A 24,352-nucleotide genomic window follows, 5' to 3' on the forward strand; every position below is an offset into this window, starting at 1 on the left:
AGCTCAACTAAAGTTTCCGTCAAAATAAAAGCTCAACTAAAGTTTCCATCAAAATTCTGCCAAAATAAAAGCTCAACTAAAGTTTCCATCAAAATTCCGCCAAAATAAAAGCTCAACTAAAGTTTCCGTCAAAATAAAAGCTCAACTAAAGTTTCCATCAAAATTCAGCCAAAATAAAAGCTCAACTAAAGTTTCCATCAAAATTCTGCCAAAATAAAAGCTCAACTAAAGTTTCCATCAAAATTCCGCCAAAATAGAAGCTCAACTGCAGTTTCCGTCAAAATAAAAGCTCAACTAAAGTTTCCATCAAAATTCCATCAAAATAAAAGCTCAACAGCAGTTTCCATCAAAATTCAGCCAAAATAAAAGCTCAACTGCAGTTTCCATCAAAATTCCGCCAAAATAAAAGCTCAACTAAAGTTTCCATCAAAATTCCATCAAAATAAAAGCTCAACTAAAATTTCCATCAAAATTCAGCCAAAATAAATGCTCAACTGCAGTTTCCATCAAAATTCCGCCAAAATAAAAGCACAACTAAAGTTTCCATCAAAATTCCGTCAAAATAAAAGCTCAACTAAAGTTTCCATCAAAATAAAAGCTCAAGGGTTTATCTCTTGCATTTGGAAGCTTGTTTCCACCACTGAATAAAAAATAAAAAAGGTAATTGCTAATTTTTATATTTTTATCTGGGGGTTCATGTCCCCAGACCCCCCAAGAGGAACAGAAGTCCATCCCCATAGTCTTTCAAAATCCTGTAGGAAACACTGCTATATATAGGGTAGCATGAACCAGATGCATGCTTTCCTCACAACATTCAGCACATTACACGCCACATTTAAATAACCACATGGTTTTATTACAACATTAGAATGTTTATTCCATCACATTCGTCCTAACTGTGACTTTGAGCATGTGTGAGGTAAAATAAGATGGCCCGGGTTGCAGTGGGACCCTTCGCTGTCCTCATTACGGAGAGTGGGGTGATTACTCTCGGCTGGGTTTCCAGGCCAGCTGTGGGACGAGCGCTCTGATTGGCTGCGGAGACTCAGGCGTTTGTGAGCTGTTAAACGTTTGTTAAAGGAGTCCAGAGGTGCGAAGAACACATGCACATTAATTCATGTTTATTAAGAGCTTATACTGCATCACAGATCTATCAAACTAAAGACAGAATATCAATTTGATTTATCTAATTAAAATGTATTTTATTACCCATATGTCTCTGAGTGTCCTTACAGTAACATTAGTACAGCAGCGCTGCAATTACAAATTCATCACTCATGCTGAACTACATTCACTGTAGCCACGTCTTCTGATGACTGAGAGAGAAATCCGTGGGATGGATTTCAATATGTGCATTAAAGGGATAGTTCACCCAAAAATAACCTCAAGCTGTTTCAAAGCTGTATGCATTTCTTTCTTCTGTAGAACAGAAACTTGAGCTGCAAAATGGAAAAGAGGCATCAACATATAAGCTGGCAGAAGCGCTGATTTTTACCCTGTTTTCACTCTGTAGGTTTTATGAACTTAATGCGTCTGTACGTCAATGACACAGCTGGAGTTCAGGAGAGTACTTCACTTTTGCACAATTGTGCGTACACACTGAGACCTGAGCCATCGGGAGTGACACAAAACAGCATACACACAAATGAGAAGATCATCCTCATCTTGACCAACTTAAAGGGATGGTTCGGAGTAAAATCAACCTAGGGTCCTTTGCACCATGGCCTCGAGCCAAACACCCCCCAGAAGCCTTTTTCCCCTTGGTTGAACATTATTAAAGTTAGAGCTTATTTAGAGATATCAGCCGAATGGCTTAGTGCAGGCGCTAATGGATCCAAGGCTGTATCTCGTAAATTACTCCACTAATAATGCCCAAAATGGCACCAAACTTCTACAGTAGTACAAATAGGTTCTGTACTCATAAAATGAGGCATTGGAAAGTTTGTAAGTACATCAGGAGTTTATTTAAATAACACTTGCCTGATGGCTAATGCTACCGCTAACCCGGACGTCGACGTCACTTCCGTGATTTGGGAAAAGCACATAAAAGTCCTGGCAGAAAGCGATGCATAAGGATGTAGTGTAACGATGCCCAGTTCTAGGAATGCACTAATATTTTGTTGGTAGCACCAGTTTATTACAATTAGTAGTTAAAACTAAGTTGTCCACACTTCGGAAAAATAATAATTAGTCATTACACTACATCTTTATGCATCGCTTTCTGCCAGGACTTTTACATGCTTTTCCCAAATCACGGAAGTGACCTCGATGTCCGGGTTAGCGGTAGCATTAGCCATCAGGCAAGTGTTATTTAAATAAACTCCTGATGTACTTACAAACTTTCCAATGCCTCGTTTTATGAGTACAGAACCTATTTGTACTACTGTAGAAGTTTGGTGCCATTCTGGGCAATATTAATGGGGTAATTTACCAGATACAGCCTACACTAAGCCATTCGGCTGATATCTCTAAATAAGCTCTAACTTTAATAATGTTCGACCAAGGGAAAAAAGGCTTCTGGGGGGGGTGTTTGGCTCGAGGTCATGGTGCAAAGGACCCTAGGTTGATTTTACTCCGAACCATCCCTTTAACACAGTCAACACATTTGTCTCATACAAACACACACAATCTTGACTTTAAAACACTCTTCAAGCACTCCTGCCATTGATCAAAAAGATACAAAGAAACAAAAGAACACAGATAGCCCCGCCCCCAATCTCACGCCATTGGTTGGCTAATCAAATAAACAAATTATCCATCTCCTCCAGTTAGTCAAGTGACAAAACCATTAGGCAAACATCAGGTTGCAAACACTCTGCTCTTCACACAGTCAGTGAGCTATTTTAATATTCTCAGGCTTGAATCATCATCACTCTTCTCCAGCAGGCCATTGAAGCCCACGCAGATACATGATCTCTCTCAGTGTAGGAAGAAAGTTTAGTAATGTGAGAAACGCTTACCAACAAAAGAGAAGCTTTCCTGCAGTTTTTGTCAAAATAAAAGTTTAATGGTCTAACGTTTGAAAAGAAATTAAGACAGTCAGACATTTTATTATTGTAATTCTACAGTGTCAATGTAAAAATAAAATATTGTTTTTAAATAAAATATATGACCCTGGACCACAAAACCAGTCACATGGGTCAATTTTTTGACATTGAGATTTATACATCACATGAAAGCTGAATAAATAAGCTTTCCATTAATGTGTTAGGATATGACAATATTTGGCCGTGATACAACTATAGAAAATCTGGAATCTGAGGGTGCAAAAAAATCTAAACATTGAGAAAATCTCCTTTAAAGTTGTGCATTTATGTAAAGTTGTGTTGCATTCACTCACAAAAATACGTTTTATATATTTACATTTGGAAATTTACAAAATATCTTCATGGAACATGATCTTTACTTAAAATCCTCATGATTTTTGGCATAAAAGAAAAATCGATAATTTTGATCCATACAATGTATTGCTGGCTATTGCCACAAATAAACCCGTGCGACACGTGACTGGTTTTGTGATCCAGGGTCACATGTAATAAATAAAGCTTAAAGAGCTTAAATAAAGCCAAAGGTAAATTAATATTATAATAATAATAAAAATGACAAGAAAAAAATTGTTCGACATGAAGTGATTTTCTCGAACAAAATTGTTTTCTGGCTAAAGCAATGAGAGTAACAACCATCAGAAAATAAAGCACTGAAAAACTCAAAGACACATTGAAAGCAACAAAAACCTCCAAATGCATTTGGAAGCTTTCTGTAAAACTCCCTAGACAGCGTCTAGACAGCATTCAGCTTTCCTCCATCAGATCACTGAAATACACACAATGTCAGTAAATTATAAGCATAAACCACGTTTTTCATTTAAAACTGCCTGCCATCCAAATATGCAGTCCTGTGAAATTATAAACCAGAGTTTCCACTCAAACTCAAGCTTCAGAAAAGACAAACGCAAGCACAGTCCCACTGAACTGAACGGGAGTGAGTCGCCCTTCCTGAAATGATAACAAATGCCTATCATCCTCAGAAATCATTTCCACCGCTACAACATTCAGCAATTCAATTCTGCAACAATGCTATGCAACAAACCTGAGACTATATCATAGTCGTGGACACTTATAAAACATGTATAAAGGAACATGCATCAACCAAGGATGCAAAATAATGTTTAGGGGCTCTGCTCAGCTTCTGATGGGAAAAAGGCTTTCAGCAGATTCATTTTCTCCCAAACTCTTTAAAGTTTCTAGTTTGGTTTATTTATATAGCACCAATAAAACAGCAGCAGCTGACTAATGTGCTTTACAACATCGGATAAAATAAATACAAGCAAAAGCAGTAGAAAACTCATTTCACAAGTAAAATCAGAGACAATTTTCAAACTAAACAACAAAAGGAAATCAAAATACTAACAGAAGACAAATACAAAAATAATCACCAAGGAACATTAAAAGCAATGGAAAAATAATGAGTTTTAAGCAAAGATTTAAAAATCTGTAATGTACTGTAGGAGCAAATCTAATGTGAACTGGTGTGGTGGATTTTTAATAGATTAAATAGTAAACTGTATATTAAACTAACCATGTCTCTAACATCTAACATTACTTCTCTTTTTAGGCCTAACATGATAACACTTTGAAACACAATGTACTAAAACGTTCTGTCCTGTGTTTTTGGATGTTGTATTTTTGCCATACCCCTTTGACTTTGGTTGTGTGAGTGTAGTGTATAAATAACAAGTTTGGGAATTGAATCTAGACAGATGACTAAATTTGAACCTTGTGATTAACAATGAAGTAATCATTGATACAAAGTTTGCTTTACCTGGTAACAGAAGGGTTTGTCTATGAAAACCAATCAAATTGTGGGGAAATTATGTAATGCAGCATGACATTTTTGCCATTCCTCCTTATTCTATAAAAACTGTTGTATTCTGTTAGCTGGTGGGATACTCAATGGAATTTGTCAGAGATCCTCCGGCCTTGCTTCTTCTTGGGGGAAATTCTCTGAGAACTGCTCGGGAAGATCTTCCGGCCGTGATTAAAGCATTTAAAGGACATTTGCTAAGGTCTGTTTGCCAATTATTCCTGCGCAGGAAGAAAGCTAGTTAGGGAAGCAAGTTAGTTAGGTAGACTATATATTAAGCGGCGATTGGAGACGGCCCAGGTAGACTTAGGTCAGATGAGATAGGACTTAGTTAGGTTTAGGGAAAAATCTACGACACTGGTAACCTGTTACAGAGGTTACCATCTCCTCTTTGTTTTAAAGGGGTGGTTGATTATGATTTTACTTTTCTAACTTTAGTTAGTGTGTAATGTTGCTGTTTGAGCATAAACAACATCTGCAAAGTTACAACGCTCAAAGTTCAAAGCAAAGGGAGATATTTGCTTTTAAAGAAATGGCTTTTTAAGGACTACAACAAACGGCTGGTAGAGACTACACCACATTCCTCCTGGGTTAGTGACATCACCAACCCTAGAATTTACATAAACCCCGCCCCCTGAGCATGATTTATAGATTATCAAGACAGAATATGCTAATCAATGACTAGAAGATAACTACACATCAGCTTCATAAATTCAACAACTATCCATTCAGAAATGTCCTGTTGCTTCTACATGTTGTCACTTCTTCTTGAGTCTCTCCATCATTGTCTGACTCCGGTTTGAACATAAAAGGCTAAAAGATTTTGAAATTTTCAGTGCATGTGTGTGTGAGGTAAAAGGACACGAGCTGTTGAAGCTCCGCCCCCTGTGCCGGGAGCAGCAGCTCATTTGCATTTAAAGGGACAGACAAAAAACGGTGTGTTTTTGCTCACCCTCAAAAAGTGACAATTTGAACATGCTATATACAAATATCTGTGGGGTATTTTGAGCTAAAACTTCACATACACACTCTGGGGACATCAAATACACATTTTACATCTTGTGAAAAGGAGAAGAGCCCGAGAAGGGTTATGTAGAGATAGAAGTTCAGATAGATCTGAGGGATAGATATCCCAAACTCTCTCACCTTGAAATTGCTTGCGTTGACCCATGAGGTTGCCAGACTGTCCATCATCCTGTCCAGCATGGTCTGATCGTTTTCCAGGTCATGTGACTTCTGTCTGTCCAGAATGTAGTCTATGATTTCCGGTCCAACTTGAAACCGACGTCCGACCTCTTTCTGCGTGACCTGTGCCACTATGTACTCCATGTTGGGCTCCATGACTTCGTCAAGACCGACCGAGACTCAGGAAGACAACACATAAAAACACAAATACTGGCCTGAAAACAACCTGTGATTTTGTTAATCCAAAGACCGAATCCAAGAGGCCGCAGGAAGAACGAATGTGGGATTGCGAACGGCACCGGTGCAACATGTGTTGATATTATAACCGACGAATCAAACGGTGCTGGTGCAAAACTTTCTGCATGGAAATCGTGTCAAACGGCCAGTCCATCATTGTAACGAAGTCCAGTTCCACGTCTCAGGGTCAAGTTCTGCAATGCAAATTAAAATAGTTATTTATTCACAGGTCAAGTATTATAAAAAGTCTCTTCCAAAAACTTAATGATCACTTTAAATCTATAAATCTTACTGTATCATCTTAATTAATGGACAAATTTAATCTTATTATCTTTATAAATTAACAATAAATGATATGATATGGTTTCTTTAATACCGATTATAAGCGTTCATGTAATACTGTTTTTTGGTAACACTTTATTTTACAGTGTCCTTTGTACATATGTTACATGTACTTACCATAGTATTAACAGTAAATGATGCATAATTACATGCAACTAACCCTTAACCAAATCCTAATCCTACCCTAACCCTATAGTAAGTACATGTAGTTGCTTAATATTACTCAGTACTTAAATATATAATTACACTGTAACAATGACACCTTAAAATAAAGTGTAACCTGTTTTTTTATGATAAAAGATGTATGAATGTATGAATATGTAAGAATAAATGGTTACACTTTATTTTAAGTTGTCCTTGTTACAGTGTTATTATACATTTGAGTACTGAGTAATAATATTTAACTGCATGTACTTACTATAGGGTTAGGGCATTTGGTTTACGGTTAGTTGCATGTAATTATGCATAATTTATAGTTATTAGATTACCATGGCTTGCTATGAACTTTTTTTGCTCAGCAGCCACTGTGGCTAGCGGTTTTTCAAAGTTACGAGCCACTCAGCATTTTCACTGGTCACAATTTTGACTTCGATACCATGGGGAAAACTGCCATATAGATATTTTTAATATTATCTCATAATTTGGCAGCAGGTTTATTAGGCTGCTGTCACTTTAAGACCTGACGCTTGGATCCGTTATACTGTTACATATGCGTTTTTTTTCTCAACTGTTTATGTTCACTTAAAACATAACTGACTGTGTTTACGTGAATACTCACCAAGACCGGCATTTTGACATTATTTTGTGTGTATTTGAACTCAATTTAACACTGAGAGGCGGCTTTATGCGCGCACACTTTGGGTATGTGTGAAAAATCTGCAGGAATGAGTAAGATTATGCGCAATAATCACAGCGTGTACAAATAACAAGGTCACATGATACACAGCCATCTTCTAACCGTATACATACTGGGAACTATATTCTCAGAAGGCGAAGCACTGCTACTTGGGCGGAGTGATTTGCTCGCAGCGCCTGAGAAGCCCCGTGGTGAGGAGCAGAGAGTTCGCTCAGAGTTGGAGTAAATCACTCCGCAGAAGTAGCAGTGCTTCGCCTTCTGAGAATATAGTTCCCAGTGTGTATACGGTTAGAAGATGGCTGTGTCTCATGTGACCTTGTTATTTGTACACGCTGTGACTATACAAATCACAACATGTAAATGTAAATGTAAATAGGAAAATGTTGGCATTATTGTGTCACTTATTGGGAGCAGTATGCTAGCTGGAGCCGTTTACCTCCAGTCTTTGTGCTAAGCTAGGCTAGGCTAGCGGTGGGTGAGTCAGACAGAGTTACGGCACACACAGAGATGAGAAGGGTGTGTATGGACTTATCTAACTCTGGGGGATACGGTGAATAAGCTAAAGTCCCAAAAAGTCGGCATGTTCCTTTAACTATATGTAACATGAAACAAGGACACAAACATAGTGTTACCGAATAAACATGATGAACTGAGGGTAGGGGAACGTTAGAATAATATTCTACAAACCAAAAATCAACATTCTGTTTTTTGTTAAGAAAACTTTCTTGGCTAACCAAAAACACACATTAAAAAAGAACGTTCTGATTAACTAAAATTGTTAGCTGGGAATATAGCTACTTTTATTTTTCATTCTTGTTCTGTTCTGATTATCATTAAACTGATGGGATTTGTTGTGGGGAGAGAGGAACTACCCTGTGTTTAGTGTTTATAATGTTTAATAAAATGCGACTTATACGTGAATTATGTGGGTTTTTTTCTCTATATATATATATATATATATATATTGTTATCATCCTTGTAATAGGCTCAACTTTTCTTTTATTTGTCCTATGGTAAAAACAATGATCAACTTATATGTAAACGCACAGTATTACTTTGAATTTTCAAATAACACAAAGTGCAGTGGCAGTAATACTTTGTAATTACCATATTCAAACACCTTGATATTTATGACATTTTATGATATGATAACGCGGTATTTGCCATGGTAATTTCTTGTAAGTGATTTCAAATGCAAAAGATGATGTCACATGCATCATGTGTCACGTGAGAACATACATGTACCCTATATTTGAAGACATTAGTTCACCATTAAGCATTAATGAAGCAGCTGTTGTGATTGCTAACCTAACTTTAGCAGTGTTTAATTTCACCGAGCAGTTGTTTAGCAGCTGTCTGGCTAACAGACCTCAGTATAAACAGGACGGGCTGCATGACACTTACATGCTAAACAAACCCCGGGCCTTTCAGGGAGAACTCGACGAGAATTACGCGCTAAAAAAACGATAAAAACATACGGATAAAACATTAGCGACACTAGCAAGCGTCTGGATATCGTTGCTTGGTAACGGTGAAGAATGTTGGTTGTTATTAGTGCACGAGGCCCAAAAAGACGATGTTTACAACACGCGCGCGACCTTACATATTTTAAAATATAAAAACTTCACGTGCATTTTTTTTACACACAAAATATAACAAGTGCATGCAAATATTCTTAACTGATATATTTAACCTGCTTAAACATCATTCAAATAAAATGCATTTACCTGCCATGCAAAACCGAATAAGATATTAATACATGTTACTAATATTATAGTATACATAATGTATATAGTAAGCAGCATATAGATAAATAAGTAGCTATATAATGCAAGTGCATTTTTCACTTATGTTAAAATAAGTTCCAGAAGAAAACGTTTGGTTTTAATGATATGTAGATATTTTACTGGAGAAAAAAGATACAATAAGACATTTTGCATCTCTTTATATGACTAACAAAAAAGTACCTTGGTTTTTCCCATGGAATTTTTTTTAAGTAGCATAAATGCCACACAGAATTTCACTCGTTTAAATTATATTTTCTAATTTCCTTTTTGTTGCACGTGCATTCTTTCACATGGCATCAACTCATAATTAAAATATATACTAGATTAATATAGTACAGTATTACAGTAAAAGGTTTGGGGGTGACTTTTAAAAATGCAAAAGGAAGACCAACCCAACTGAGTGTACAGAATGACTAATGAATAAATTAATGCAAACAATGATCGAGATGGAAAGAAACAAGATGCAACTACAATGTCACAGTATAGGCTAGGTAATGTTTGTTTTGCATGCATGCATGACAGTAAGAATGTATCCAGTGTGGCATATGCTGTTGAATATTACTCTATTTATCAACTACTTCCCTGATAATGCATGCAAAGCCAATGCTGAGTCAGAACGCAACTAGTGATAAAGGCTGTGAAAAAGCTCGTTTGATAACGGACGTACCTGGCATATCTCGCTCTAAACCCTCTACATGGGAACCGTTTCCCGTGGGTTGATCATCAGTTGATATTTGGAAGGAAACAGCAGAAATCTCCGCCCATTGTGCGGCTTCAAACATCAAGATAACACTGCGCATGCGCCAGATTCAGCCGAGATAGAGTGCCATCTGCTGTCTGATGAACTCAAAAATCTGCCCGTATGGCAAGCCGTTTTGACATTTATTCAGGATGTGAACTTGATATCAACAATTCAATTTTCACTTGTTAAAATGCCAATTCCTTATATCAGGAGTTAGATTTCTACTAGTAAAAATGTTCATTCTTGATATCAACAATGACTTCATCACTCGCAGAAATACGAATTATTGATATCAAGAATTTAATATTTTAACTAGTAAAAATTATAAATATTTGATATCTGTAATTGTATTTTCACTAGTTAAATCTCACCATAGGCTGCCATTAAAAATCAATTGTTGATATCAATCAAGGAATTGATTTCTTACTAGTTGAAATTCCAATTTTACTAGTAAAAATCATAATTTTTTAATATCAATGATTGCGTGGTTAATAGTGGCAATGTCTGTTCTTGATAAAAACAATTGAATTGCTACTAGTAAAAAAAATCATTTTTTATATCAATAATTCGATTGTCACTAGTGATAATGTTAATTTCTGATATCTGTAATGTGATTGTTACCAGTAAGAAAACTATTTTAGACATCTGAAATTACTCTCCTAATTATTGATATCAGAAATACATTTTCAGATATCAGAAATAACAGATGTAACATGGTGAAATACATTTACAGATATCAAGAATTAACATTTCAACTAGTGAAAATTGAGTTCTTGAAATCAGGAATTTATACATATTTTTATTTATATTATTTATATTTATGAATATTATATTTTACTAGTAAGAATTGTATTTCTGATATGTGAAATTAGAATTTCAACTAGAAAGACAGAAATTCTTGACATCAACAATTGAATTCGAATGGCAGTCTATGGTGACATTTAGCTAAATACATTTATTACAGATTACAGATAATTATTACAATTACAGATATCAAGAATTTCATTAAATGAAATTTAATTCTTGATATCAACAATTCGTATTTCTGTAAGTGATGCTGCATTGTTGATATCAAGAATTAACATTTTTACTAATGGAAATGTAATTCCTGATATCAAAAATTAGCATTGTAACTAGTGAAAATTTGTGCTGTGCTGTTTTCACAGGATTGTAAATGTAACACAAAATTCTGTTCATTTACATTTATTCATTTTAAGCATTTAGTAATTTATTTGTAATAAACACTTTAAGTGGGCTATTTAAAAAGTGTTAGGACTATTTATGTTAAATTATGTTTTTTAAAACACATGCGCAGAGTGTGACGTCATATTGTGTGTGCGTGTAGAAAGAATTCGTCAGCAGCAGCTGCAAAAAAAAAAAAATATTAATTTGCAGCTGCTCTAGTCCTGAGCGCAAGACCACCACCAGTGTTGTGTAAGGTGGGGACTAGGCAGGTTTTTTGTGTTAATTTCTATTTCTTGTTGCTGTGCAGGCTCTTTTATTGTATATGACAGTGTAAACAGCCCAATAACCCTTTTATTTAAAGGCTTAATTTATGTCCAGTAGACCGGTCCGTTGCATTACGATTGAAAGGAGTAACTATATATACAACAACGTCAAAAATGTGATGTCCAGTCAAGTTCGGGTGCGTGTATGCTGTTTAAATTAGTGTTCTCACTGACACGCTTGTTGTGATTCGCTGAGTTTTGACGAGTTTTATAGACTTTTCTTATTCAAAAGTGGTGAACCCCCGAAATGAATAAATGATAAATCGGCTTGCCATACTCCTTGCGCATTCATTTTTATTTCAATAAATTATGAAATGCAGACTAACAAAATGCTAGTTAAAAATTATTTTTCACCGACGTCAAGTAAAAAGAATGAAGATTTAAAAATATAAAGTTTTATATCATGTTTGGCGCTCAACAATAGCTGTTCATCATGTGTTCACGCGTTATTTATTTCACTCCTCCCATCATCATCATCCTCCTCCTCCGACGACACACACGAATCACGCTCTTTGATAACATGTCGTTTGGCATTGAATGCTGACATATTAAGTTATTCTCGAAATATGCGTTATATTCTGTCTAAATCGTTGTCAAAAGGGAGAAAACAAGAACTGAAATGTCAAATGAAAGAACTGTCTGACTTCCTGAAGTGACTGTGACTCCTGCTGCTCGCGCTCAGGTGAGTTTAACAAGTTTCAGAAATAATAAAAGTCACATAACGACGAGAAACTAATTTCATATTATTTTAGGGCATAACATGTCATTTCTTTTTTCATATGTGCAAATCATCAGAATGTTGCCTGTTCCTCAAATATAGTAGCCTATAAAATAAAATATTGATCATACTTTTAAAAAATATTCATACAAATTATTTTGTCATACCAAATATATTCCCTTGAAAAAAAAAAAAAATGTGATTTCATTACAGTTCATTACATCAAAATGGAATGCTTAAAATGTATGTTTTTGATGTCACCTTCTTCCTTTACACATCACCTCAAGAATAACTTATGCAATTGTATATTCTTTATTTGAAAGAATTAAAAGAGCCGTTTCATGACTATCCTTGTATTGTTGTTCAACTGGTCGAGGTTGATGTAAGTAATGCAATACTACGCTAGAGAGAGTAATTAGTACAGTAATCTAATTACACTGTTAAAATGTAATTAGTAACTTATCCAACACTATCTATACATATATTTATTTATTTATTTATTTTCCTCTTGGCTTATTTGTCAAGTGTCTGGAAACATTTGAATCAGATTATCAGTGATAAAGCACAAATACTCGTCTTTTCTTTATCAAATTTACTCTTCCTGCCAAATGATTTCTTCCTTTTGCCTTTTTTATTGACTTTGCTTTGCATTGAAAACTGATGAACCATCACTACATTTGTCACGCTTAGTAAGTTTGTTGTAAGATCTTTTGTGTAACTGTATAAAGGTTGATCTTTTGTGTAACTGCTTGCATGGCAGAATCTCTCCGTCTTGTGGTCTGCACAGTTTTGCTTGAGCTGCAGAATCTTGGCACACAGATAAAGAGTCATAATGCAGTGTGTCCTATTTAGGGACGCTGCATGGGTGGATGTTACACTAAGGCCTATTTTTTTTCCCAGTAGAAAACAGTTCTGACCTCTTTCTTACGCCGCCATACCTGGTCACCGACAGCTTTCAGAAATCATCTTGGTTTCTGTCAGTCTGTGAAGATTCACTGTTCATGCATGTGCAAACATGTGCTTGTGACTGAACATATGCATTAAAATAACTGCAGTCCCTTATTGTATGAGTAGCACTTAATGCGTTATGTCAACTGTACTCTTCTCCACATGCTGTTTTACAAACATTTCACATGTAGACTCTTGCAATGGAGTCGGTATTTAACCGACATACATACTTAAAATGCATACCCCTTGTTTACAACAACAGTTTATCGTGAGCGTGGGAGTCAGGAGGACAAAACCTTTTTAGGCTTTTTTTCATCCAAAACAAAGAATTTCTAGAATACACTGAACTTCTGTTATGATTCTTTACTTGGGTTTTTGTGTTGTTGCGCACACTGATCGGTTGTTGCAATTGAAAGTCAAGCATGTTTTGTTATATTTCACAGTTAAAACAACAGCATATGAATGTGGAGTGACATTAAGCAGAATAAATGATTTTTTATTTATTAATTAATATTCATTCATTAAATCTCAAAACTATGAACCCCCAAAGGTTGGCATGGTGATGAAAAAAAATTGCACTTTGTGTAAAAACACTTAGAACCTGGAAGGAAGACCTTTGGGAAAAACTAGGGCTGTGTCTGAAATCGCACCCTATACCCTCATTCACTATTAGTTAGTCCACTAATATAGTCCAGTTGAAGGAGTGAATGAAAACGAGGAGTGCTTGTTGTTTAATAGTCATTTTAAACTTAGCAATCTGGCAGCTCCAGTAGTTAAAAAAAGATTGATCTTGAACTCTGTCTTGTATAAACCTTGTTTAAACAATTGAATAATCCATTGAAAAGGAATTTAAACCTGTATGAAATTATGCTGTACCCACATTGGACCAGCGGTTTGGAAAATGAATCTTCTGACCATTGACTCTCACAGTGCATTATGGGTATTCTCTAGCCGTTGAGTGTACATCGGTTGTACACTCACTGTAGCGGTGCATTGTGGGATTGAATGAGTGCACTATGGTTTCGGATACCACTACAAATGGCTGTTCCCTCAAATAGTGCTCTATTTAAGGCTATAGGGGGCGGTTTTGGACACAACCCTTGGAAATGGGAATGATTTTAGTTGTAGGAACACCTTTGGTTAAATGATCTCCTACTTCAGAGTCAGGTCTAACCTAACACGACAGGACCTACCAGTGACGCAAGTGTACGCTGATTGACCAAATGCATTCGAAACACCGGCACCCGTTTAAAAAAAAAAAAGCATTGTAAACATAATTTACATATACGAACTCCACGAACATGGAAAACGGCGATAGATGGACCGACGCCAAAGTCCAGGCACTTCTTAACCTTCATGCTACGGAGTTGTTGCATGCTACGTCGCTTTCTGCCGGCTTACGTCACTTCATAGTTCATTCTGACCAGGAAAATGGCCCTAAGAGAACATTTAGGCTAGTTCGTCCGAAATCGCATGCTCTCTTGAGTAGGAACTATTTTGAATAAGTGATTACTTCGTAACCACTAAAAAAGTATGTTATATATAGTATGAATGCGTGTAGTATGAATATAATCTGGACGTACAACATTTGCCATATTGTCATTATCATGTGACCTGTCACTTCTGTGGCCTCATGTGCGAAAGATGATAGGGAAACTACACTGTATAAAGCACATATGAGACGTAAACGTTCCTGACTCTCTGTGGTCTCTATAAATCCCATGGCACTTCTCATAAATAATGGCTTGCAAAACTATTGCATTCCCCTGAGAAACTTTGCATTAGCTTGCAAGACATTTGCATTCTCTCTCTCTCTCAATATTATTTCCATCACGAAAGATTTGTGAGTGAACGCAAAAGCATTGATATACAAAATCATATTTTTTCCATCACTATGTTCCATCATAGCCTTGAAATCCAGACCTAAATCTGAAAGGTTAATGGTCTGGCATCGACTAATGAAAATCGGCCAGCTCGAGGGGCGGCACCAAGCATGCATTTGAAAATCTCACTGCATGCAATTGGATAACACTACGACCAATCACAACAAGCCCCATACGCTTAGCTACCAGCGGAGCTAACTGGTAGATTAGACTCTTACCGTATCCGGTCCGCAAAACAGCAAAAACGCCCTTCTTGCAAAGGAACGATTCGAGCGCCGTCTTCTGTTCCTGTTTTAGATAAAAAGCCAAGTCTAACTCGTTCATTGTAGCGGCCAAAGCCGTTTCAAACAACTGGTGTTCATCCATAGCCATCTTGCAATGTTTACTAATGACTTCGACGTCACAGCGCTGTCGTCATCTCGCCTCTGGCCTGCCTATATCAGATAACCCGATGTGATTGGTGCAGCTCGGATACAAGGGTGTATTTAAAGGGGTGGTTGAATATGATTTGACTTTTCTAACTTTAGTTAGTGTGTAATGTTGCTGTTTGAGCATAAACAACATCTGCAAAGTTACAACGCTCAAAGTTCAAAGCAAAGGGAGATATTTGCTTTTAAAGAAATTGCTTTTTAAGGACTACAACAAACGGCTGGTAGAGACTACACGACATTCCTCCCGGGTTAGTGACATCACCAACCCTAGAATTTACATAAACCCCGCCCCCTGAACACGATTTATAGATTATCAAGACAGAATATGCTAATCAATGACTAGAAGATAACTACACATCAGCTACATAAATTCATCAACTAACCATTCAGAAATGTTGTCTACATGTTGTCACTTCTTCTTGAGTCTCTCCATCATTGTCTGACTCTGGTCTGAACATGAAAAGCCTAAAAGTTTTTGAAATTTTCAGTGCATGTGTGTGTGAGGTAAAAGGACATAAGCTCTTGAAGCTCCGCCCCCTGTGCCGGGAGCAGCAGCTCATTTGCATTTAAAGGGACCGACACAAAAATGGTGTGTTTTTGCTCACCCTCAAAAAGTGACAACTTTAACATGCTATAAAAAGTATCTGTGGGGTATTTTGAGCTAAAACTTCACACACACACTCTGGGGACATCATTATACCACCCCTTTAATGAGCATCATTACTCGACGCCAGAGTAAACTCGCTGAGCAAATTCAACTTGTGCTCTCGCAAGAACTCTGGATTTCCAGGGTAGTTCCATTAGGGGCTCACCACAAAACCACAGAAGAAATTAATGTGCTGTTTCTCATCTTTTATACAGATACCTGACCCACATGGCCCATCAGTACTCATCTCTAAACTGTCCAGAGGAGAATGACGAAACCATGAGTGAAGATTTTGAGTCAGATCTGCACCCAGATGTCACCAATAACCGTTCCACAACCATGCAGATTATTCGCCAGCATAACGCCGAGAGTTACGCTCACTCTTCAGCGTACGCCCATCAGACGCCCTTCCCCAGCTGGGATGATCACAAGGACTGGTTGTCCTCTGGTTCTCCTCACAGTCTTCCCTCCTGCCTTCCCTCTGCGATCTATCACACACTCTCAGAGAGCAGCTCGTTTTTTCCCAGCAGGCCTCACTCTCTACCAGGCAGTTGTAGCCCGAGTCTAGAGCATCCGGGATCTTTGCATTCGTTTTCTCCGTCTGTGAACACACACCACTATCCCTCGCCCTCGCACCCCGGCGCTTACATGCAGTGTTGTAGTCAGTGTCGCCCTCCTCCACGTCACATGACCCCCGTTCATCATCTCTGCGGCTCCAAACCGGGACATCAGCTGCCCTTCAGACCCTCAGGTGCGTTACAGGAGAAACGTATCATAATGTTCGAAAGTTTGGGGTTGCTTTTATTCAGTAAGGATGCATTATGACAGTAAAGACATTTATAATGTAACAAAAGATGGTAACACTTTATTTTACAGTGTCCCTTGTTACATGTACTTACCGTAGCAATAACAGTAAATTATGCATAATTACATGCAACGAACCCTCAACCAAACCCTAATCCTACCCTAACCCTATAGTAAGTATGTAGTTAATTATTATTACTTAGTACTTAAATATATAATTACAATGACACCTTAAAATAGTGTAACCCACTTTATTTTAGTGTCCTTGTTACATGTACTTATCATATTAATAACAGTAAATTATGCATAATTACATGCAACTAACTCTCAACCAAACCCTAATCCTACCCTAACCCTATAGTAAGTGCATGTAGTTGCTTAATATTACTCCGTACTTAAATATATAATTACACTGTAACAATGACACCTTAAAATAAAGTGTAACCTAAAAGATTTCCATTTCAAAATTCTGTACTTTTGAACTTTCTATTCATCAAACAATCTTAAAAATAAATGTGTCTTGAGCATCAAATCATCATATTAGAATGATTTCTGAAGGATCATGTGACATTGAAGACTGGAGTAATGATGCTGATCACAGGAATAAATTACATTTTACTATATATTCACATAGAAAACAGCTATTTTAAATTGTAATAATATTTCACTGTTTTTACTGTATTTTTGATCAAATAAATGCAGCCTTTGTGAGCAGAAGAGACTTCTTTCAAAAAAATATTACAGACCCCAAACTTTTGAATGGAAGTATATCTCAACTTAAAGGATTAAATGCAGCACTTTGCTCATCAAAGTTGCCTTTTTTGTTGTTTTTATAGGGTTCTTGAGTTAGTTTATGGTTCTTTTGGAGGTTAAAATATTGAAAATATGGCCTAATTGAAAATATAGGTTCTCCAGATGCATATTTTGATTTTCTAAAAAACTATGGATTACTAAAGCAAGTTGTAAAATGTGTTTGTTCTAATTGGGAGAAATGGAAAGAAATATGTTCCACTCATCATACTCACCTCTATGTTGTTCCAAAACTATATGACTTTCTTTCTTCTTTATGGCCTTAAATCGAAAGTAAAAGCTGTTCAAAGTGCACAAAAAAGGGGCAAAATGTTGATGCAGTTGAGTATGAGAACTTGCCATGTTGCATTTGTTCATGTGACACTATCAAACCTCACACAAGGCATCTAAATGCAATCATTTTGAAGCGTTTATGTACAAAAACAGCCTAATAATTGGGTCAGAAAAACACAATGGCGAGTAAATGACAGACTGTACACGTTCATTCAACCATGAACTCTCAGAATCACTGCTTTATGACTTTATTCTATGCGTCTACATTTGTGTTTGCTTTATTTTACAGGTCTGATGCAGTACAGACAAGTGGATACACAAAGTGGATATTCTGAAAAGTGAGTCCTTTTACCTGCCCATATTACAACAACTGAACACGTATGGTCCAGTCATAAGAAAAGACATTGCTTTCAAATCAGAATTAATTCACAATTTTGCGAGTTTATCTCAAAAAGTCAGAATGGCAAGTTTTTGGAATTGCAAGAATTCAGAGTTTATATTAGGGTTGTCAAAAGTGCCTGTACTTCGGTTCTGAAATTAAAGGTCCCGTTCTTCGTGATCCCATGTTTCAAACTTTAGTTAGTGTGTAATGTTGTTGTTAGAGTATAAATAATATCTGTAAAATTATAAAGCTCAAAGTTCAATGCCAAGCGAGATATTTTATTTAACAGAAGTCGTCTACAGCGAACGGCCCGTTTGGACTACATCCCTCTACTTCCTTCTTTAATGACGTCAGTAGAACCGTGTTTTGACTAACCTCCGCCCACAGGAATGCTCCCTCAACTCTACCGAAATTCGTTTATGTACTTGCGCACTTCTTATAACTTACTGTGTTTACTCAGCTCTTACGGTGATTTTCTGAAGTAAAACTGACGCTTCATCTTTTGTGTGATGTACAATAAACTTTATTAAACTCATCAGTATATGTTTGATCATCATTCGGACCTGGTCCGAAACAGCAGACTTGTAGGCTATTAATAAATAATGGATACATACAAGCAGATGACAAATACGTTATAATAACCGTAATTAAACTACTAAACTATACCTGTTCCATCTCTATACAGCACTCTGACTCTGTAGGCATTATTGTCCGACTCGAAATGAACACCGTTACTGAGAGTTTCTGATATTATCATCATTCCGTGAGATGAAATTGTCCTGAGAGACTGAACGCGAGCTCGTGAAGCTCCGCCCCCTGGGTCGTCCAGCAGCAGCTCATTTGCATTTAAAGGGCACACACTAAAACAGCGCGTTTTTCTGAGCCCCAAAAAATGACAATTTAAACATGCTGTAAAAAATGATCTGTTGGGTATTTTGAGCTGAAACTTCACATACACACTCTGGGGCCATCAGAGACTTATTTTACATCTTGTGAAAAGGGGCATAATACGGGACCTTTAAAAAAATGTGACGATACAGCATTTCTGCAGTATTAGTAGGTAGTACCAATTACTGGGTGTATTTGTTAAAGTTTAAACTATAGTGCCGTGTGTTAGATTGCTGTGTCGTGCGAGAGATGCTGCAAAAGACGTGAGACCCGAGCGCACCGGTTACGCCCAACTAGCGTGTTTACATGGAAAAATAATGGAAAAGTAGTGCATTGAAATGGAAAAACGCTTTCTGTGTGAATGTAAGCGCTGTGTAAAGAGCGTCAACGGTTTCTATTTACAACGTGTTTTTAAAGTGTTGATCATTATAGCCAATCACAGGCGTATCTATTGAGTGTGTGAACGCAGTGGCCAATCAGAGGCCTTTTAGTGTGTCAGAATCCACTCAACACCACTATAGACCTGTCACTTGTTCTATGTAATATGTAGGTTTCGTTAAAATCATTTTATTACTAATTTTTCACATGATCTTTTTATAAACAATGTTTACTTATAAACATTTGAGGGCTAGATGCTGTTGTAGGCTATTATGTACTTATAAGTATTATCATCATCATCATAAATAAATAAAAAATATTTAATTAATATTTTTATTTTCAAATACTTAAAAAAAAAGAGTAAAAAAAAAAAGAGTAAAATGGTTCCAACAATTTTTGCTGTGGTACTGAAATTGGTACCGAGAACCGCAATTCTACAAGCAATTCTGACTTTTTTATTAGAATTATGAGAAATAAATTCACAATTGTGAGAAAGTTTTTTTTTGTTTTTTTTCATTCCATTGTTGAAACAACTAATGAACAAAGAGTCGTTAATTTAAAAAAAAAAATAAAGCTTGCAAATTGTAAAAGTTTACAATCATGTCAATCTACTCATGCAGTGTTTGCTGGGGTGTAACTTCTGTATGTGTGTGTCTTCAGTGGTCATGCATCTCTGAACCCCAGACAGGCCAGTCAGTGTATCACACACCTGTCACAGGAACAGAGTGAGTTCTACTTCCTGTCAACACAACCAAATGACCTAGAATAACGAAAATACAGCCAGGTTAAATGCTGAAGCCTCAGCCTGTGTTTCGCTCTTTCACGCGTGTCGTTTATTTTTCCTCACACAGGGAAAGTGTTTGTCACATACGAGGCCGACAGTGAAGAGCATCTGAAGGAGATCATTAAGTTTGTGGCTTTGCTCAGGAACAACGGCTTTGACACGCATGTACAGCGATAATCATTTAAAAACACAGTTTCCAATGAATCTAGACAGTAAAAGTGGGTTTGGACTGATTCTTGAGTCTTTGTGCACACAGATCGATGTTTTTGAGCAACAGCTGAACAGCATCAGTAAGATCGACTGCATGGAGAGATATCTCAATGAGGTAAATATACAGACACAGGAAGTGACATCATCAGTGGCGTCATCTAAACACCTACAATTACAGAGTGTCTCTCTCTCTCTCTCTCTCTCTCTGCAGAAAGATTACCTAATCATCATCATCATCAGCTTGAGGTATTACGAGACAATATCAGGCATTAATATCAATATGGACAGTGACGAGAGAATGTCAAACACAGTGTACATCCACAAACAGGTCAGAAAATAACGTTCACGTACACAAACAAATATACGCTCTGCTCCACAACCTGCGAACAATCACAGCTGATTCTTGTAGATTAACGTGAGCATGCAGTGTGATAAAGCACGAATGCATTGAGCACACAAACATTGAATGCATTAAAATAATATTAATTATTAAAATAATTGCATTAAAATAAAATTTATTATTATTATTAATACTTTTGCTGATTGCAAGTTTAGTGTGAGCATGCAATGTGATATTTAATAAGCACAAACATACATTGCACAGATAGTCAATGCATTCAAATAATAATAATAATAATAGCAATGATAATAATAATAATTATTGATACTTTTGTTGATTCCAGTGATTTGTGAGCATGCAATGTGATATTTTAATAAGAACAAAAATACATTGCACACACAAATATTGAATGCATTATACAATAAAAAAACTTGTTTAATTAAATGAAATTATTTTAATAGCTGCTCTTAAGGTTTGAATAAAATCATTTCTTGGGAAGAAATATTAAACTGAGGTAATTACAATGCATTCTGGGTGTGCATGAGCTGTGAAGAATACACGTGACAAAACAAGCCTGACTACATAATCGCGAGGTTTTGTGAAGGGAGTGTGTTGCTCTGCTTTCATCTGTTAAACACACATACTAATATTATCTGCTGATGTGTTCGATTCCCTCCATCAGCTGCAGAGTGAATTCATTCAGAATGGCTGCAGGAACTACAGGTTCATTCCTATTCTGTTCCCAGGGGCCAAAAAGGTTTGTGAAGTTCAACAGGTGTGACTTTTACCTGAAGCATTTCAGCAGATCAAAGCATGTTTGTAAGCTTGTAATGCACTAAACCGGTTAATCCAGTCCCACACGGGTTCTCTACTCTTCACCGTCTAATAGACTCACGAAGCAAAATATCACTTTCAGCTTCTATTTGCAAACATAGCAAGGTTTCTCAGGACTGACGCAGGACCTGTTGTCTTCTCGTCCTCAGAGTTACGTTCCCACCTGGCTGCAGAACACACACGTCTACAGCTGGCCGACAGATCGGGACGATATTCTCCGCAGGTTAATGCGTTTGGAGAAATACAAACCTCCTCCGATCGGCCCTCTGCCGACGATAGTCTCAGTTCCCCTGAGTTAGAGCAAGGAGACGAGAGCTTCAACGCTTCAGTCGCATACTTCTGTAACATACTAGTGTTTCTGTAGGACGCAGTGTGATGACCTGATGCACTCAACTTTACATTTCCACCATGATAAGTTAACTGGAACAGATATGAGCCAAGATTATTAAAGGAGTAGTTCACTTTCAAAAATAAATTTGCTGATAATTTACTCACCCCAATGTCATCCAAGATATCCATATCTTTCTTTCTTCAGTTGAAAAGAAATTAAGGTCTTTGAGTCAAGTCTTGTAACAATAGTAGATTGTTTCAAAGCAGCTTTACAGTGATAAACGGATAATTTAAGATAACAGAGATTGTTTTGGCTTTATAGCGGTTCTTGAATAAAGTTATTTTCCAGCTAAAGTTAGTTTTGATTGATTCGCTTCCGTCGCAACGATCATCAGTTATTAAATTAGAGACCACTAAGACGACACCGTTCTCTCTACACAGACTTTAAACGCGAACCTGTGAGAAACGCTGATGGCGTTCACATGCGCATCAAGAATTAATTCTATAGTTATGCGCATTTGAATATATTTTCGCAGGTTTGTAATTCCCTACAAACCAAGCCTTAACAAGCTACTTGTCTGGCCTTAAAAAAATTCTACAGAATTTTATCACTTCGGGGTAGATTCGCGAAACCGAAATTATCCTGACAACGCTTTATCTGTAGAGTGGGAAAGGGATCCTTCACAGGGAGAGTCTAGTTGGCACTTCAGCACTGCGTTGACATCGGGTCCAGGCGAAGGTCCTTCGTCAGATCTGGATACGGCCTGGATCCGAGGAATTTTGAGGAAAACATTCCAGGATTTTTCTACACAGAATGGACTTCAATGGCAACCAACTATTCCAATGTTCAAAGAAGGTCCAAATGTCCGTCTCAGTGCAGCTTCAAAGTCTCGACACGATCCCAGTCGAGAAATAAGGGTCTTATCTAGCGAAACGATCGGTCATTTTCTAAAAAAAAAAAGAAAATATATATATACTTTTTAACCACAAATGCCTGTCTTGTACCATCTCTGAGATGCGCCACGTATTACGTCATCACGTTGGAAAGGTCACGAAAAATAATAATAATTTAAAACAAAGATGTCGGACGATTTTGAAGTTGGAGGAGAAAATGAGATGACATTTTTCGCCCTTCCCGACCTTTTTGAGCCGGAGTACACAGACAAATAACTTAGATGACCTGACGCGTGACCTTTCCAACGTGATGACGTAATGCGTCGCACATCTCAGAAATGGTACAAGACGAGCATTTGTGGTTAAAAAGTATATATATTTTTAGATAATGACCAATCGTTTCGCTAGATAAGACCCATATTTCTCGACTGGGATCGTGTCGAGACTTTGAAGCTGCATTGAGACGGACATTTGAACCTTCTTTGAACATTGGAAAAGTTGGTTGCCATTGAAGTCCATTCTGTGTAGAAAAATCCTGGAATGTTTTCCTCAAAATCCTTCATTTCTTTTCGACCGAAGAAAGAAAGATATGGATATCTTGGATGACATCGGGGTGAGTAAATTATCAGCAAAAAATGTTTTGAAAGTGAACTACTCCTTTAACATGTTTTTTGATTATATTATTTGAAAAAGCAGTATAACAATTTTACTTCAGAAATGATAACTAGACGCCACTCAAATGTGTCAACGTAGCATACTACTGTTTGAAATGTTTATCATTGCATACTGTATCCTTTTCCCATATTTTATTAATGTTTTTTGGTAACACTTTACAATAAGGTCTCATTTTTAAACATTATTTAATGCATTATTTAACATGACCTTACTATAAGCAATATATTTTGATAGCATTTAATAATCTTTGCTAAAGGGATAGTTCACATTAAAATGAAACTTTAGTCATAATTTACTCACCCTGGTGTTGTTCTAATGTGGTCTGTTAAGTCTGTCATGTTAAGAGTTTGTTTCTATTAAACTGTGACCTGTAAAAGTTACTGTACAAAGAAACGCAGAAGCAGATTATTCTCTCGTTTTTATAATAATAATAATAATAATCAGATGTTTTGGTACTTCAACATTCTTCTGCATTGAATACATAAATATATGCACATTTATTTATAGTGCTAGTTCACTCAAAAACATTTTCAAAACATTTTTATAGAATTCATATAATATATTTAAAAAAAACTTACAAAAGCATTTAACTCGCTGTGTCTTT

The 24,352-nt window shown here is 36.7% G+C and overlaps 2 protein-coding genes across 3 annotated transcripts in view; one reads left to right on the forward strand and one right to left on the reverse strand.

The window, feature by feature from the left end:
• The window catches only part of LOC311074492 (CLIP-associating protein 1-B), a 73,503-nt gene extending 63,442 nt beyond the window's left edge, over window positions 1–10,061 (reverse strand). The window contains exons 1-2 of one of the 2 annotated variants that reach the window (XM_084101151.1): window positions 9,938–10,061; window positions 6,010–6,479 (exon numbers count right to left, since the gene is read on the reverse strand). In XM_084101151.1, the coding sequence (XP_083957277.1) occupies window positions 6,010–6,204 (195 nt within the window). In that variant the 5' untranslated portion in view covers window positions 6,205–6,479; window positions 9,938–10,061. The remainder of the gene's footprint in view (window positions 1–6,009; window positions 6,480–9,937) is intronic. The other variant, XM_084101150.1, reaches the window with a different exon arrangement.
• A 1,953-nt stretch (window positions 10,062–12,014) lies between these two features.
• On the forward strand, window positions 12,015–23,129 carry traf3ip2b (TRAF3 interacting protein 2b). Its single transcript, XM_084101159.1, has 9 exons — window positions 12,015–12,202; window positions 16,362–16,897; window positions 18,323–18,371; window positions 20,342–20,406; window positions 20,533–20,630; window positions 20,722–20,790; window positions 20,887–21,003; window positions 21,698–21,772; window positions 21,999–23,129. Exons 2-9 carry the CDS (start codon window positions 16,375–16,377, stop codon window positions 22,146–22,148), a joined length of 1,146 nt encoding a protein of 381 aa, XP_083957285.1. The 5' UTR covers window positions 12,015–12,202; window positions 16,362–16,374; the 3' UTR covers window positions 22,149–23,129.
• Window positions 23,130–24,352: the final 1,223 nt, after the last annotated feature.

This window comes from Abramis brama (genome assembly GCF_963993115.1).
Source record: "Abramis brama genome assembly, chromosome: 23".
NCBI lineage: Eukaryota > Metazoa > Chordata > Actinopteri > Cypriniformes > Leuciscidae > Abramis > Abramis brama.